Genomic DNA, 15,633 nt, shown 5'->3' on the forward strand with positions numbered 1-15,633 from the left:
AAATGTGCATGGGTGTGTGTGCCAAACTGAGCCTGACCCAGGTGAAATAAAGTCCAGTTTCAGCCCTGTTGAGGGATGGGCCAGGGGCAGGAGAATGCTGCAATGCTGGTCTTTGTCTCCATCTTTGTCACAAACTATGTAACAGTCATTCCTTCTCACCTGGACCCCATAGTTTTGTAAGGAATGGGGAGGAATCTATTCCAGCACACTTGCTCTCACCAATCTATAATTCTCAGAATTCTTTAGGACAGGAGTGAAGAATCTCGGGGCCAGGGACCAAATGTGGCCCTCCAAGCTTCCACATCTGGCCCTAGTGACTCTCCCCCCACCACACCCTCTCTCTAGGCCACACCTGTCACCACTGAAGAATGATTCTCAGCCCAGGGGCCTCATTCTCTTCTGGGGGGCCACACAGTGGTGGGCGGGGCCAGAGGCAAAAGCGAGCAGAGCAACAGCTGTGAGTTTTACCTTTGCACCATAGGCTACACATTCCGTTCCCCATCCAGACAAACAAGAGCCATTACCGCAGATCAATGGCATTTCACCCAGGCAAAAACACTACAAAGGATGCAAAGCAGGGCCAGTTTAAAGGTAAAGGGACCCCTGACCATTAGGTCCAGTCGTGACTGACTCTGGGGTTGCGGCGCTCATCTTGCTTTATTGGCCAAGGGAGCCGGCATACAGCTTCCAGGTTATGAGGCCAGCAGGACTAAGCCACTTCTGGCAGACCAGAGCAGTGCATGGAAACGCCATTTACCTTCCCACCGGAGCGGTACCTATTTATCTACTTGCACTTTGATGTGCTTTTGAACTGCTAGGTTGGCAGGAGCTGGGCCCAAGCAACAGGAGCTCACCCCGTCACAGGGATTCGAACCGCCGACCTTCTGATCAGCAAGTCCTAGGCTCTGTGGTTTAACCCACAGCACCACCCGCGTCCCAGAGCCAGTTTATCCTGGAGAAAAAAGGTGTGGAGACCCCTGAGACATCCATCCCACACTTACTTATGAGAATACATGGGACACCTTTGACTTACTTGAGGCAGAGTGGGTGGCAGGGAGACGGCAAAAAACACAGAGGCAGTCCCATTTTATCTCCCTAGAGCCAGGAGAGAGAAGATTGGCAGGTGCAGCAGAATTCTTTGATCGAATCAAAGGCATCAAAGGGAGTTTGAGGCAAACATGATGTAAGCAAGCGGCACTTCTGAAGAGAGTGACTGATGCTTTTCTGACCCAGGGAGATTTAAAAAATTCGATCTATGTAGAATGGGGGGGGGGGGGTGGAGTGGGGATAGGATCACAGCTGCAGGCTGTGCCGCTGGCCTGCATCACCTTAGATAAAATGTCTGAAAAGGGCCGCTGCAGAACAGCAGGGGCAGGGAGCACTGTGGGCGACAAGATTCCTTCATCTTCCTTCTTCAAAACATGATACTTTGCCTTTCAGTGATATAGGGTTGACACCTTCTGTGCCAGGGATGGTGAAGTCATGGCCCTCCAGACTCCTATAAGCCCCAGCAAGCATGGCCGATGCTCAGGGATGATGGGAGGGATAGCTCAGTTGGTAGAGCACAAGACTCTTAATCTCAGGATCGTGGGTTCGAGCCCACATGAAGCAAAGTGATTCCTGCATTGCAGGGGTTTGGATTAGATCACCCTCGTGGTCTCTTCCAGCACTACAATTCTATGATTCTAAGACATGGAAAGCCACAAGCTCCTCATTTCTGTTCTATGCTATTATTTTACCCGTATATATAGCCTCCCAAAAGGCAAGGTTCCCTTTGGAATGTATGTGATGCTACATGGCAGGGTGAGAGAGAGCCTTGCCTGGGTATGGTGACAACTAGTTAACAGCACTGAAGGCAGTACAGGTTCACTTTTTAGAAGCAGATGCAGTCTCAATAGCATGTCTGCATGCATGCAACATAAGGACATAAGATGAGCCTGCTAGATCAGGCCAATGGCCCACCTAGTTCAGCATGCTGTTCTCACAGTGGCCAATCAGATGCCCCTGTGAAGCCTACAAACTGGACATGAGTGCAGTCACACTCTGCCCACCTGCAACTGGTATTCAGAAGTGCAACACCTCTAACAGTGGAGGTGAAACATAGCTATTGTAGTTAGCAGCCTTTGCTACCCTTGTCTTCCATGAGCGTGCAGACTATTTAATATAAGGAAAGTTCCATCAGAAGTAAACAAATTCTCTGCATGTTGATCACACCCTTATGTGCTCAGCTTGCTTGGGGATTCTTGGGAGGTTTGGAAAGATGATTCACCAGGATGCATTCCAAACAAATAGTTTTGTACCATGGGGTCAAGCATTATCTGTGTATGTGCAATATTCCTGCCAATCCTGTCCATCCCCCCCATCCCCTGAAAATGAGTCACACTCACAAAGCAGAACACAACGGTCAGGTTTTCCAATGCAGGAAATGTATTACATAAATTCTTCATAAGGGCCTGAATTTGGGGGGAGGGGTCAAAAATCAGTGATATATGTATGTATGTATGTATGTATATATAAAAATATATCAGGTAGAAAAATAATGCACCGACGATTAAGGGATCACATTCCACACATTGGCCACCCACCAAACTCATGAAAAATCTCTTGCAAACTGATTTGCTCAGAGGTCAAAAAGCTGTGTCATGTGTAAAAAAAAAGCAAAACACAAAACCCTGTAACAGTTTATGTCACATCTTCTATCTGCCAAGAAAAACCTTCATGTTCCCTATATGGCCATAATTAAAAAAAACCTCCTATGTTTTTATTGAAGTCATAGGAGGGAGCATAGTGATGAGAATATTTGTGTCTTTTGAAGACTCCAACTGCTCTTACTTAACCAGAAAGCACCATAAGACTTGGGGGGGGGGGGTTTGTGTGTGTGTGTGTGTGTGTGTGTTTGTGTATAATTACCAGGCACAGAGAAGCCTGAGCAACCTCAGGACTGGAAAGCTGTGTCATTAACTCTTTTTCTCCCTGCCACAGTCCCAGCAAAAACTGCCTCTCCAAAGCTGCTTTTTGCATTTCAAGGGAAATTTCCATAGGTGCCAGGCTTCCCTGTGGTGCTGTTTACATAACAAAGCTTGTTCACATTACAGTAATCATATTTGCACAACTAGTTTGGTCCTTATAAGAACATATACAGCAGAGGGCTCCAACAATCCTTCTAGCACAGCAGCTGAAAAGCACTGAGATGCATATCTAGACACTGGAACACTTGCATTGTCAGAGCTGTGAGCATAGCTGTCAACGTTTCCCCTTTTTAAAGGGAAATTCCCTTATTCCAAATAGGATTCCTCGCAATAAAAGGGAAAAGTTGACAGCTATGGCTGTGAGATACAGTGTTTGTTCAAAGCCACTGTTCCTAACTTCTTTAAATTGCTGTAAAAAGCATTTTGTGAGGGCCTATTCTATGGCCACATGCTCCATGAGCTTGCAGTTTGGGATAGAGTTGCATTGGTGGTTTGGCACAGGGAACAGTGGGTGAAGTCATTACATGTGCCCAGACCATGATGAGAAAAACAGACACTTTTCTGTCAAATAAGACTGATGGAAACATTACCAATGGTTCCAGTTCATTTATGACATACTACATTCACTAACCTAAATGCTTTGCTCCATTAGAAGAAACAAACACTCACATAGCTAAAAGGGAAATATGAGGGTTTGTGGTAAACATACTAGAACCAGGGAAGAAGTATTTCACAAAAAAACATGGCACATTTGTATCTTACCAGAGTTACTGTGGTTTAGTGTTACGTCCAAACCAGCATTATCTACTGGCTGGCAGAGGTTCTCCTGTGTTTTAAACTGTATCCAATGAAGTCATTGTGTAAGTTTGTTGGCCCCATCAAAAAATCTGCTCTGGGGCTTCCCCCAACCCCCTGGAGCAGATTGAGGGGGTGGCATGGATGTCAGGGTGTGCAAGAGGAGGAGAGGGAGGGCTAGACTTTTAGCCAGTGGCTAGACTGGATCCCACAGTGAAAAGGATCTGCTGTGGGTTTCCAGACATTATGGTCCCCTCCAAACTAGTCTTTTGTGGGGGGGGGGTGCATTCTACAACATGCCATTGATGCAATAATTGTACAATAGCGGTAAATTTATACACATCATTCCATTTTATTAGTTGTTCTGTGATACTTCCCTAGTGTTATAAACATTATTGCCGTGAGAGGGCACTCTTATACTATGGTGCAACAAAAGAGGGATATGCACACGGAATATTTGTGGTATGAAATGTTACAGGATTTTAGTAGGAAACTACAGGAGATGCACCAACTGGCAGTGAAGCCGTATGACCACCCGAAAACATTTGCAGGTGGAAATGTTATTGAAAGCATGATCATGTGTGACCATCCTGGTGACATCATGAGGTTAAATCATGATGAATGCTCAATAAAAAAGAGGGAGCTTCTGGAAGGTCTCTGATATTCAGAGGCATAAAACCAGTTCATATGTAACAGGAATTCACATCACACAGGTCTTAGGAACATAAGAAGAGCCTGCTAGATCAGGCCACGGGCCAGTCTAATCCTGCATCTTGTCCTCACAATGATCAACCAGATGCCTGTGGGAAACCCACAAGCAAGACATGAGCACAAAAGCCCGCTCCCCTGCTGTGGTTTCCAGCAACTTGGTAGATTTGTTTAGGCCCTTCTTTAAAACCATCTAAGATAGTGACCATCACCACATCTTTTGCTGGTGAATCCCATAAGTTGTTTATCCACTGTGTGAAAAGGTTCCTCTTGCTGGTGCTGAATCTACTGCCCATAAACTTCACTGAGTGGCTGTAGTGTTAAGAGAAAAGATGTGTGTCTTCCTATCCACTTTCTCCATTCTATGAATAATGTTACAAACCTCTATCCTCTCCTCAAGTCATCTCTCTCTTTCTCCGTCTCTCTCAACGAAAAAATCACAGCTGAGTCTCATTCAAGCCAGTGATATGCAGACAAGGGTGCCTATCTGTTTAAGAATGCCTGAGCCTAGCAATGGGAAATCGAATCGCTTCTCTCACACACATATTAAGGACATGGCTATTTCCTGGCTCACTGAATTTGCAAATGTTTATGTCAGCGCTTAATGACATTTCTCCCTTTGTTCCATCCCAATAAATTAGCCAGTCGCTCCTTCTTACCTTACTGGTGTAATAAGATTGAGATTAATATTAAGGAAGCTGGCACTTCATCTAGACTTTTAATCATTTTTTAGGATAATTAAACCATGGAGCCGGAAGAAAACATGCATTCCTCCCCACCTCCCCTCAGCAAATACCTTTCCATGTAGCTGAGAGAATTATGCTGAGTATAAACACAATAAATCTGTCAGGGAGTCATTTCGGTTGTTCTTCTCTTCCAACAAATGTGTACTTCATGACGGCTAGCTTCTACCTCGACTGTTGAAGGCAGGATCCCTCAGGGTGGCAGTTGCCTGGAATCACAAGTGAGGGCAGAGGGCTATTGTGTCCAGGTCCTGCTTACAGGCTTCCCTAAAGCATGTGGTCCACCAGAGTTAGAATAGAATGCTGGACTAGATGGGCCTTTGGCATTATCCAATAGGGTTATTCTTAATAGCACTAAATGTTCCATGTTTCACTGAGGTGTTTTTTGCTATTGTGCTTAGAACTGGCCATGGCTTTTTCTTTGGAATAGAGGGGAACAGGCCTGGGGCCTCCGATACCAATTGGGATTGCAGTCTGGGAAGGGGTTATTTTCCCTCTTTGTCTTGTTTTCTGGCCAAATACTGCCCTCCAGAGTGTCTATTTCCCTCCGAAAGTGCTGTTTGCTGCAAATAAAAAGATTTCTGGGAATGAATGTGAAACTTGTGTGTTCAGATAAAATGAAACAATTTCCAATGAAGAAAGGAAGCATTATAGCTTGAAGTCAGTTGTGTACTTGATGACGTTCTAAAACCCTTTGTGGTATGTTTTTCCCCCTCTGTACTTTCATCAGAGTTCAAGCTGCCATGGGATTTTTCCTCAATAGAATTCTGAGGCCAAAACATCCAGTGCAAAAAACAAGCTCTGCATTATTTCTTTGCTTTGTTTAAAGAGGCTCTGCTTTAGTAGCCCTCTAGTGTTCATTCATAATTGGAAGACTGCATCCAAACCGATTCTGTGTCGCAAAGCCTCACCTGGCTCATATTTGTGATCCAAACTATGAATAAACCCTCCAATTAGTTGTTGCAAGCCACATCACAGGGCTCAGCCTGTCACCCAGATTTTATAGCCGTTGTTAATAAAAATGGACCCATCTGACTTATAAACCAGGATGGGTCTAAAATTCCAATCTAACTTTTAATAGCCATTGGTGTAATAAACAGCCCATACATTCTGACTATCTGTCTCCATGAATACCAACATATCCTTTGTGTAGAGTTTATTAAACAGGATTATGGAACAGCTGCATAATGCTGGCTCATCCCCTTCCCTGAGCTCAGTGGTGGCCCTGGTGGGGGAAATGGAGACATTCTGGGATCAAATCAGAAGGTAGAATGGCTTTTGTAATTCCAGGACTGTCCCTGGAGAATAGGTACACTTGGAGGGTATGCCTTAGGACTGGTAAATTCTACTGCTACTACAACTACTACTACTACTACTACTAATAATAATAATAATGTATGAAGATTCCATTGGAATTAGTTAGCTCATAAAAGCACAATGAACATTTGCTTGGAAGTAAGTCCCACTGAACTCAGTGGGGTTTACTTCTAATTAGACAGGTATCTGATTGTATTTAGGGAAGAGCCCTACCAAGGCCTTTATTCAGATGCAGGAGCTTAGCTCCAGCACCTCTCAGATGGGCACCATTGCCATTTTAAGAGAACAAGGGAGAAATTCATGGTAAGCTCTGACACCTCTTTTTCTAGAGAAATAGTGCTCAGTGGTAGAGCATCTGTTTTGCATGGGGAAGGTCCCAGATTCAACCCTCAGCATTTCGAGTTAAGATTCCTTGTCTGAAACTATGGAGAGCTGCTGCCAGTCAGTGTAGATGATACTGGCCTAGATGGACCAATGGTCCATTCAGTATATAGCAGCTTCCTATGTTTCTATTCATAGTGACTTCAGTGTGCCTAATTTTGCCAGAAACTTGTAATTTTTTTCTAAGTCACTTTGTGTGTGGAAGAAGTAATCCAGATTGAAGCAGTTTTGTTGCAATGAACATAAAACAGGAAATTTAAGGCCCTGCTGCTGACAAAAATGAAGGACGGTCTTGTTACATTCCTTCCTCTATTCATCTCTGCAACCTCCTCTTATCTCCAGGCTCCACAGTAACAGCCCTCAGGTCTGTCTTTTGGTTGAGGGACACCCTGATAGAATTGTCAGCTCATTAAATTTCAATTTGCTGGATGCAGACAGCATGCCAATGGAAGGAAGATGGAATCTGCAGAATTACTTTCTTAGCCAACAGTCACAATTTTTGCAGCTTCAGTCTGGCGTTTCTTAAAGAGGAGTTGGCAGCGTCTGCCAAGATGAAAACCTTAGGTACTGTTTAAAAAATAACGGTTATACAAATATTCTGCAGTGCTCAGATAGGTAGTAGCAACAGTAATAGCAATTCTATTTCAGCTACAGTGCTAAACAGGTAAACCATTAAAAAGATGATAAGGATGCAACAGCAAAAATATAATTCAGTGTTTATACAATTTCCCAGTCTGTCATCTGACAACAATAATGTATGTCATATTGTGATGGGACGATGAGCTGCTTGTGTGTAAAATCCTAGTCCCTCAGAGTTTGGTCAAGTTTGCAAACCTCTGTCTGTAACGGAGCCCCTTAAACATGGCTCCGTCAGTCGCTGGCAGATTCCGACAGTGGTTGCTTTCGGAATCGCTTCCAACATAAAAGCTCCTTAACGGAAACACGTCTTCTGGACTCTCTGCGTGACAGTTTCCGGCGAGGAGTGGGTGTCCCTACAGGAGGTCCTGAAACCTCCCCACTGTTTTCGCTGGAAGTGTCTCTGAGCCATCCCTCCAGCTCACTTTCCCTCAGCTCAGCTCCTCTCCCCCTACTGGTTCCCTCTTCAGCTGCTGAGTCTCTCCCAACCTGTGTGAGCCCTTTCACCTCCCTTCCTTCCGATGGCAGTTCCCTGACATCCACCTCCCCTCCAGGGCCCCCTTCATCCCCTCTCGCCCCCTCCTCTACGGGCGGTGAGGAGGCAAAACCCCGGAATGAACTTCCTTCATCTTCCGATGTCCCGAACACTTCTCTCCACCTGTTGCGGTTCCTGGTCTCGAAGTACTCCTCCTCCTCAGAGTCCATCCCCCTTCCCCTTCCGAGTCCGAGAATCCTTCCAACTCCTCCTCCTCATCGGTGGTCCCAAAGTATTCCCTCCGGAACCTCTCCACAGGCTGAGGTTTCCTTGGGAACCTTTGATGGAACGTTTCTATCAATACCTCGTCATTGATATCTTCTGCCATTACCCAAGTGTTTTCTGACTCCGGTTCTCCTTCCCACGCTACCAAATACTCCACCTGATCCCCCTTCCACCTGGCGTCGAGGATTTCTGCCACATGGCTGCTGCATTCCCTTTCTTCTATGACCGGTCCCCGAGTGGCCATCCCTTCTCGTCCCCCCTCATACGGTGACAGTAACGACCTGTGAAATACTGGGTGCAGTTTCATGTGGTTGGGTAACCGGAGCCTGAAAGCCACTGGGTTGACCTGTTGAATGACCTCAAAGGGACCCAATCTCCTGGGTCTTAATTTCTTACAACCTCCTTTGAACGGCAACCCTTGGGTTGACAGCCACACCCTATCTCCCACCCTTATGGTTTCACCTTCCCTTCGGTTCTTGTCTGCCTGCCTCTTGTATTCTTCCTTCGCCCTTTCTAAGTTGAGTTGGAGCTGACGATGGATTGCTTCCATTTCTTCTACAAAATGCTCGGCTGCCGGGACGCTCCATCTCTCCCCTTCTCCCCCTGGGAAACCCCTGGGATGACACCCATAATTAGCCAAGAAGGGGCTCATCCCTGTGGACACATTCTCGGCATTGTTGTAGGCAAATTCCGCCAGCGCCAACTTTTCTACCCAGTCATTCTCTCTGTCATTGACATAACACCTCAGGTATTGCTGGAGGACACCGTTTGCTCTTTCCGCCTGCCCGTTGGTTTCAGGGTGCCGGGCAGTCGAAAAGTTGACCTCCACCTGCAGTAAGCTCATGAGCTTCCTCCAGAACCTGGAAGTAAATTGTTTTCCTCGGTCTGAGACCACCCTCAATGGCACTCCGTGCAACCTAAAAATGTGTTCTACAAATAACTTCGCTGTCTCTTCCGCCGTGACTGCATGCGAGCAGGCTACAAAGTGGCACATCTTTGTTAGTAGGTCTACCACCACCATGATGGCTGTTTTCCCCTTGGACTTCGGCAGATCAGTCATAAAATCTATCGACACTGCCTCCCAAGGTCGTTCTGGGGTTGGTAAGGGTTCTAATAGCCCCGCCGGTGCCCGCCTCTCCCCTTTGGCTCGCTGGCATTGCTCACACCCTCTTACATACTCCCCGTACATCTTCCCTCACCTTAGGCCACCAAAATTCCCTGGTGACCAACCACATGGTTTTGTGTTGTCCAAAATGCCCCGCCGTGGGGCTGTCGTGCAACTGCTTGAGTACCCTCCCCCTTAAGTCTCCTTCAGGGATATACAGTGCCCCTTTGTAATACAAAGCTCCATTTCTTTCCTCGAAACCCCCTGGTTCCTCTCCCTCACCCCTAAGACCTCTGAGCTTATTCTGGGCGTATTCATCATTCTCTGTTTCCTCTACCAGTTCTCTTTGTCCCACCAATGCCGCCCCACACACCCAGCGGTCCTCTGGAATGACATGTCTCTCTTCGGGTGCTCCCTCCCCCTCCAAATATTCAGGTTTGCGTGAGAGAGCGTCCGCCCTAATGTTCTCTGGGCCTGGCACGTAACAAATCTCAAAGTTAAATTTGGAGAACTCCTGGGCCCATCTCACTTGCCGTTGGTTGAGCACTCGTGCCGTCCTCCAATACTCTAGGTTCTTGTGGTCAGTGCACACTTGCACCTTATGTTGTGCGCCAATTAGCAGGTGCCTCCATCTCCGGAACGCCTCATGAATGGCTAGTAGTTCTCGGTCATACACCGTGTAGTTCCTCTCGGATTTGTTCAGCTTTCGCGAAAAAAAGGCACACGGTCTCCACTCTGACTCCTCCTTCCCTGGCTGCAGAAGCACCGCCCCAATCGCTCTGTCTGATGCGTCAGTTTCCACTCTCATCGGTTTTTGTAAATCCACATGCAGGAGTTGTTGTTCCGAGGCGAAGGCCCTTTTTAGTTCCTCAAATGCTCGCTCCGCCTCCTCAGTCCAAACGAACTTCTTCTTACTGCTGAGACAGTCCGTATTGGGCGCCGTCAGGTGGGCAAAGTTTCGGATGAACTTACGATAGAAGTTCCCAAATCCTAGGAACCTCTGCACATCCTTCCTTGTTTTGGGTGTTTTCCATTCCAGCACCGCCTGGACCTTGCCGGGATCCATGGCCAATCCCTTGTCTGACAGGCGATACCCCAGGAATTCCACCTCCTTGGTATGAAACTGACACTTCTCCAGTTTCACCCACAGCTGGTTGGCTTGCAGCCTGCTCAACACTTCTCTGACGTCTCTCACATGCTGCTCCTCATTCTCAGAATACACCAACACGTCGTCTAAGAAGGCCACACAATTCTTGTAAAGCAAAGGCCCCAGGACGTGGTTCATAAACGATTGAAAGCACGCGGAGCCTCCTTGTAGGCCGAAGGGCATAACTAAATATTCAAATGCCCCCAAAGGGGTGAACATGGTGGTTTTCCATTCATCCCCCTTCCTTATTCGTATCAGGTTGTACGCCCCCCTTAGGTCCAGTTTAGTAAAAATCTTTCCCTTCCTGACCCTTGTCAAAATGTCGTCAATCCTGGGCATAGGGAAAGCCACTGGTTCTGACACTGCATTTAAGGCCCTGAAGTCACACACAAGCCTCGGCTTGTTCGTGGTTTTTTTATCCACAAAAAACACTGGGCTGCCCCCCACCGCCCTGGACTCTCTGATGAACCCTCTCTTCAGGTTCTTGTCAATGAACTCTCTTAGCTCCTGCATCTCTCTGTCTGACATGGCGTACAGCTTGCCTACAGGGAGCTGTGCCCCAGGGAGTAAATTGATTTGACAGTCAAAGGGTCTATGCGGGGGTAGTTGGTCAGCTTCCCTTTCGCTGAAGACGTCGCGGAGATCTGCGTATTGTCGTGGTACCTTCACGTTCTCCGTTACTTCAGTCCCTGCTAGGGTGGCTTGGGCCCCTGCCAAACCCTTTCCCTCTTTGCAGTGTTCTAAGCAATGTGCTGAACCAAAAGAAACCACTCTCTGATGCCAGCCCACCAGCGGATCATGTAACGCTAGCCAGCTCATCCCCAATATAATGGGAGCTCCTCCCAAGGTGGCCACATTAAACGCTATCAGTTCGGTGTGCCTTGCCACCTTCATTATCATTGGGACGGTCTGCAAGCTGACTTCTCCTCCCAACAGCTCCCTGCCATCGATCGTGGTCACCTGCAGGGGGTTGCTTAAAGGGATCGTCTGTATCTGGTGTTCAGCTGCAAACTCTTTGCTCATGAAATTGCAGGAGCTGCCTGAGTCCAACAGCGCCTTTATCTTTAGAGGGTGTCCGTTTGGCAGCTCTAGCGCCACTTCTATCACTAGGGCGGGTTTAGGAGGTTCTGGCGTGGGCACTTTCACTGCTCTTTGGCCTGGCTGCTGTGCCCCGACGGTGGCAGCCAGGCGTTGGCTTTTACTTGCTTCGGTATTTCTTCCTCTCTTCCCTCCACAGCTCCTACCATCCCTTGCCATTCCTTCCTCTGGGGGCAGACTCTGGCAAAGTGACCTGGCTGTTGGCAGAGATAGCATTTCCGGGCGCCTTTTCCCTCCTTCTTTCCCCCCTCACTGGGCTTTGAAACTGCGCGCGCGCGCGCTGTTCCGATTTCCATCGGCTCTGCCGGCGGGAAAGTTGGCTCTGGAATGTCTGGAATGCGGAACTCCTTCCAACGTTCCCCCTTCCCTTCCCGCCTCTCCAATGCTCTCGCCTCCTGGCGCGCTCCTATGGTCAGCGCTGATTTGGTCAGCTGGTCCATAGACTCCGCCCTGGGCGCCCGGGAAAGTTCGTCTTTCACAGCCGAAGAAAGCCCTTCTTCAAAGAGCATTTGAATGGGTTCCGCCGATAGATCCCACCCCAATTTATGGATCAACATGGTGAACTCAGTCCAGTACTCACGGACAGATCGGCTCCCCTGTTTGCAAGCCATTAACTGTCTGCGCACCACTCCCTGTTCAATATCGCTGGAAAACATCAGATCCATGGCGCGAAAGAACTTCATCGTGTCCTTTAGGACGTCACTATTCGCTGCCATCAGGGGTCTAACCCAGTCTCTCGCCCCCTTTTCAAGATGCCCAATCACGAAAGCCACTCGTGATTCCTCGTCAGGGAATTCATCAAACTGCAGATTGAGGGCATATTGCATCTCTGTCCGAAAGCCATGATAGTCTTTGGGCTCCCCCCCAAACTTCTGCACCAATCCTGGTACCTTTCTGACGAGCTGGGTGTCTTTCCCCTTTTTGTCTGCATCCTGAGCCCTCCTCTCCTCAAGCCTCGCCGTCTGCAGCGCTAGCTGGACCTCCAACACCCGGTACCTTTCTTCCAGGCTTGGACCCGCTCCAGCTCCTGCTTCTCCGGTTCCGGCTGGGTTGCTCATGATGCCTTCTCCTGCACAAGCTGCTCACGGAGACTGTCGGAATGCTGTGATGGGACGATGAGCTGCTTGTGTGTAAAATCCTAGTCCCTCAGAGTTTGGTCAAGTTTGCAAACCTCTGTCTGTAACGGAGCCCCTTAAACATGGCTCCGTCAGTCGCTGGCAGATTCCGACAGTGGTTGCTTTCGGAATCGCTTCCAACATAAAAGCTCCTTAACGGAAACACGTCTTCTGGACTCTCTGCGTGACAGTTTCCGGCGAGGAGTGGGTGTCCCTACAGGAGGTCCTGAAACCTCCCCACTGTTTTCGCTGGAAGTGTCTCTGAGCCATCCCTCCAGCTCACTTTCCCTCAGCTCAGCTCCTCTCCCCCTACTGGTTCCCTCTTCAGCTGCTGAGTCTCTCCCAACCTGTGTGAGCCCTTTCACTTCCCTTCCTTCCGATGGCAGTTCCCTGACACATATGAAACAAATGCATCGCATCAGCTATTTTCTCCAGAAAACACCATAAGCTGGAAGGAAATGTGAACCAGATCCCTCTTCTTAGATACTTCAAGCTGAGTGAACAATTTTAAATAAAGCAGAAGTCAGGTCAAGCCTATGGTTTGCCTCTTAATATCTCTAGGATCCTGTTGATGGCATTGTGCAGAAATGGGGTTGAGGTGCTCTGTTTTCATCCCTGGATTCTGTGATAGTCAAGATACATTTTGCTGAGTCTCCTGCAACAAGGAACAGCGGCCAAATGACAGTCCTTCGAGTCAGGACATCAAACCACAGATCTCCTGCCTGACATGTTGTTTGGCTGTAATGGAATGGATGACATTCTTCCAATAATGAATTATTCCCTCCCACACACCCCTTCCCTTTGCTTTTCTGCAGGGTATACGGTGATCAATGAAAATTGTCCGGGAGCCGAATGGAATATCATGTGTCGGGAGTGTTGTGAGTACGATCAGATAAAGTGTGTGTGCCCCGGGCGAAAAGAAGTGGTAGGTTACACTATTCCGTGCTGCAGGAATGAGGACAACGAGTGTGACTCCTGTCTAATCCACCCAGGTATGTTGATTTATTGCCCTTATCTGAACCCCCTCACCTTTTGGGTGTTCTCACCAGACATAAATCTTTATTCAATGACCCTGTTTGTAGCTAGGTGGAGCGTGCAGCCTGTTTGGTCTGCCAGACATTGATAATGAATAGGTTTTCTCTCTCTCTCTCTCTCTCTCTCTCTCTTCAGAGATGGATGGGTGCCAATACAAATGGTTTACTGAGTTGTTGATGAAAGTTAATGCATTTAGCATATTGCCGTTAGTACGTCCCCTTTTCTAATAATTTAAACTCACGCTCAGAGTCGAAAGTTTCCAGGATTTCACCGTGTATGCCTGGAAGCCCTCCAGAGAGTAAAGTCATTGTTGGCTTCAGCACCAGATGAAGATTTTTCATTCCTGAGTCTCCCAGGCCTGGCTTGCACATTGCCTTACTTAAAAAGATAGGAACAAAGTTGCTGAGCTCAGACTCCGCAAAAGGAATAAGAAAACAATAGAGACAAAGGGATAAGGAAGCAACAGCCAGTAGAAACAAGAGGATAATAGTTCTATTAGGAATTGATCCAAATTGTTTACCCTGGGTCATTAGTCTACTTGCAACGCCAGATTTAGGGCAGTGTGGGCGGTTCCCTCGCACAGGGTGCTGAGCTGAGGGGGCACAAAATAACACCATTACTAATACTACAGTACCAATAATAAAACCTATATTTATATGCAGTGCTTTTTTCAGGGGGTACGCATACCCCTAAACATTTTGTGAATCTGAGTTTGGCCTCTTTGAGTGGCAGTATTTCAATATGAGTAGGAAAATGAGAATACCCCTAAACATATTTTTTTTTAAAGCACTGTCTATATGGGTACCTACTGAGAAGATCCATTAAAAAGCAACTGTACCAAAAGAAATTATTGTGAAAATAAGAAATATTTGGAGGAGGGCAAATTTTGTCTTTGCTTAGAGCACCATATAACCAAAGTCTGATCCTGCTACTTGATATTATCCCAAGGAAATAGTCAAATTCCCTAGATAGTGTTTAGTAAAGGAAGTACCATATAGGCCAACAGCTTTGCCCAAGTCCTCCGGCTCCTCTATCTTGAAGCCAAGGAACTATAAGTAGATTTAGATATACATTTCCAGCTACAATCTAACCAGGCTGCCAGTCTTTTATCACTTGTTCTGGCTGTCCAGAGCAAACACAGTATGTGACAGCTTGTCTGCTGTAGTGTATTATCTCTGCCATCCACTTTCATTTGCTCCTTTGTAGCCCAATGTGCATGCCCAGCAGTTTCAATTCATACTAGGTCTAATTTTTTTAAGTGTTTTAAATTTGTGCAGTGCTGTATTTTTGACATAAAAGCCAGGTGCGTTTGTGAGATTCCAACTGTTCTGTGAGACTGAGATACAGATTATGAATGTTCAAACACAGTGCTAAATGTTCAGAGATATTGGGCAGTATTCAGTTAATTCTTGTGCTAGAATAAAGGGATTTCCCTCTCCTTTCCCCACATGCATCCTGCTGTGTCCCATAATCCACACTGAAGGCTTGGGGATAAGACCAGAACCGGTTTAGGAGGGTTCAGGGGGACACAAACAAATCACATATATGTGGTTCAGAGCACTTTCCAAACCAAGGTCTGTTCAATCAGACCAGAAATGTTCTCTGAATGTCATTCCCCATCCAGAAAAAAACTGAACATAGCCTTCCACCCACCAGATGGTTTTTCTCTTCTTTTTAGGCTGTATGATTTTTGAAAACTGTAAGTCCTGTCGCAATGGATCCTGGGGAGGAACGCTAGACAACTTCTACATCAAGGGCATCTACTGCGCAGAATGCAGAGCAGGCTGGTATGGAGGAGATTGCATGAGTGAGTATTGTTAAGAG

At 47.1% G+C, this 15,633-nt stretch overlaps 1 protein-coding gene across 2 annotated transcripts in view; it reads left to right on the plus strand.

The window, feature by feature from the left end:
* Window positions 1–15,633, plus strand: part of PAMR1 (peptidase domain containing associated with muscle regeneration 1) — a 54,091-nt gene that overhangs the window by 2,632 nt on the left and 35,826 nt on the right. For both annotated transcript variants that reach the window (XM_080983273.1, XM_080983274.1), the window contains exons 2-3: window positions 13,590–13,766; window positions 15,488–15,616. In XM_080983273.1, coding sequence (XP_080839399.1) covers window positions 13,590–13,766; window positions 15,488–15,616 — 306 coding nt within the window. The remainder of the gene's footprint in view (window positions 1–13,589; window positions 13,767–15,487; window positions 15,617–15,633) is intronic.

This window comes from Podarcis pityusensis (assembly GCF_964106645.2).
Source record: "Podarcis pityusensis genome assembly, chromosome: 1".
Lineage (NCBI taxonomy): Eukaryota > Metazoa > Chordata > Lepidosauria > Squamata > Lacertidae > Podarcis > Podarcis pityusensis.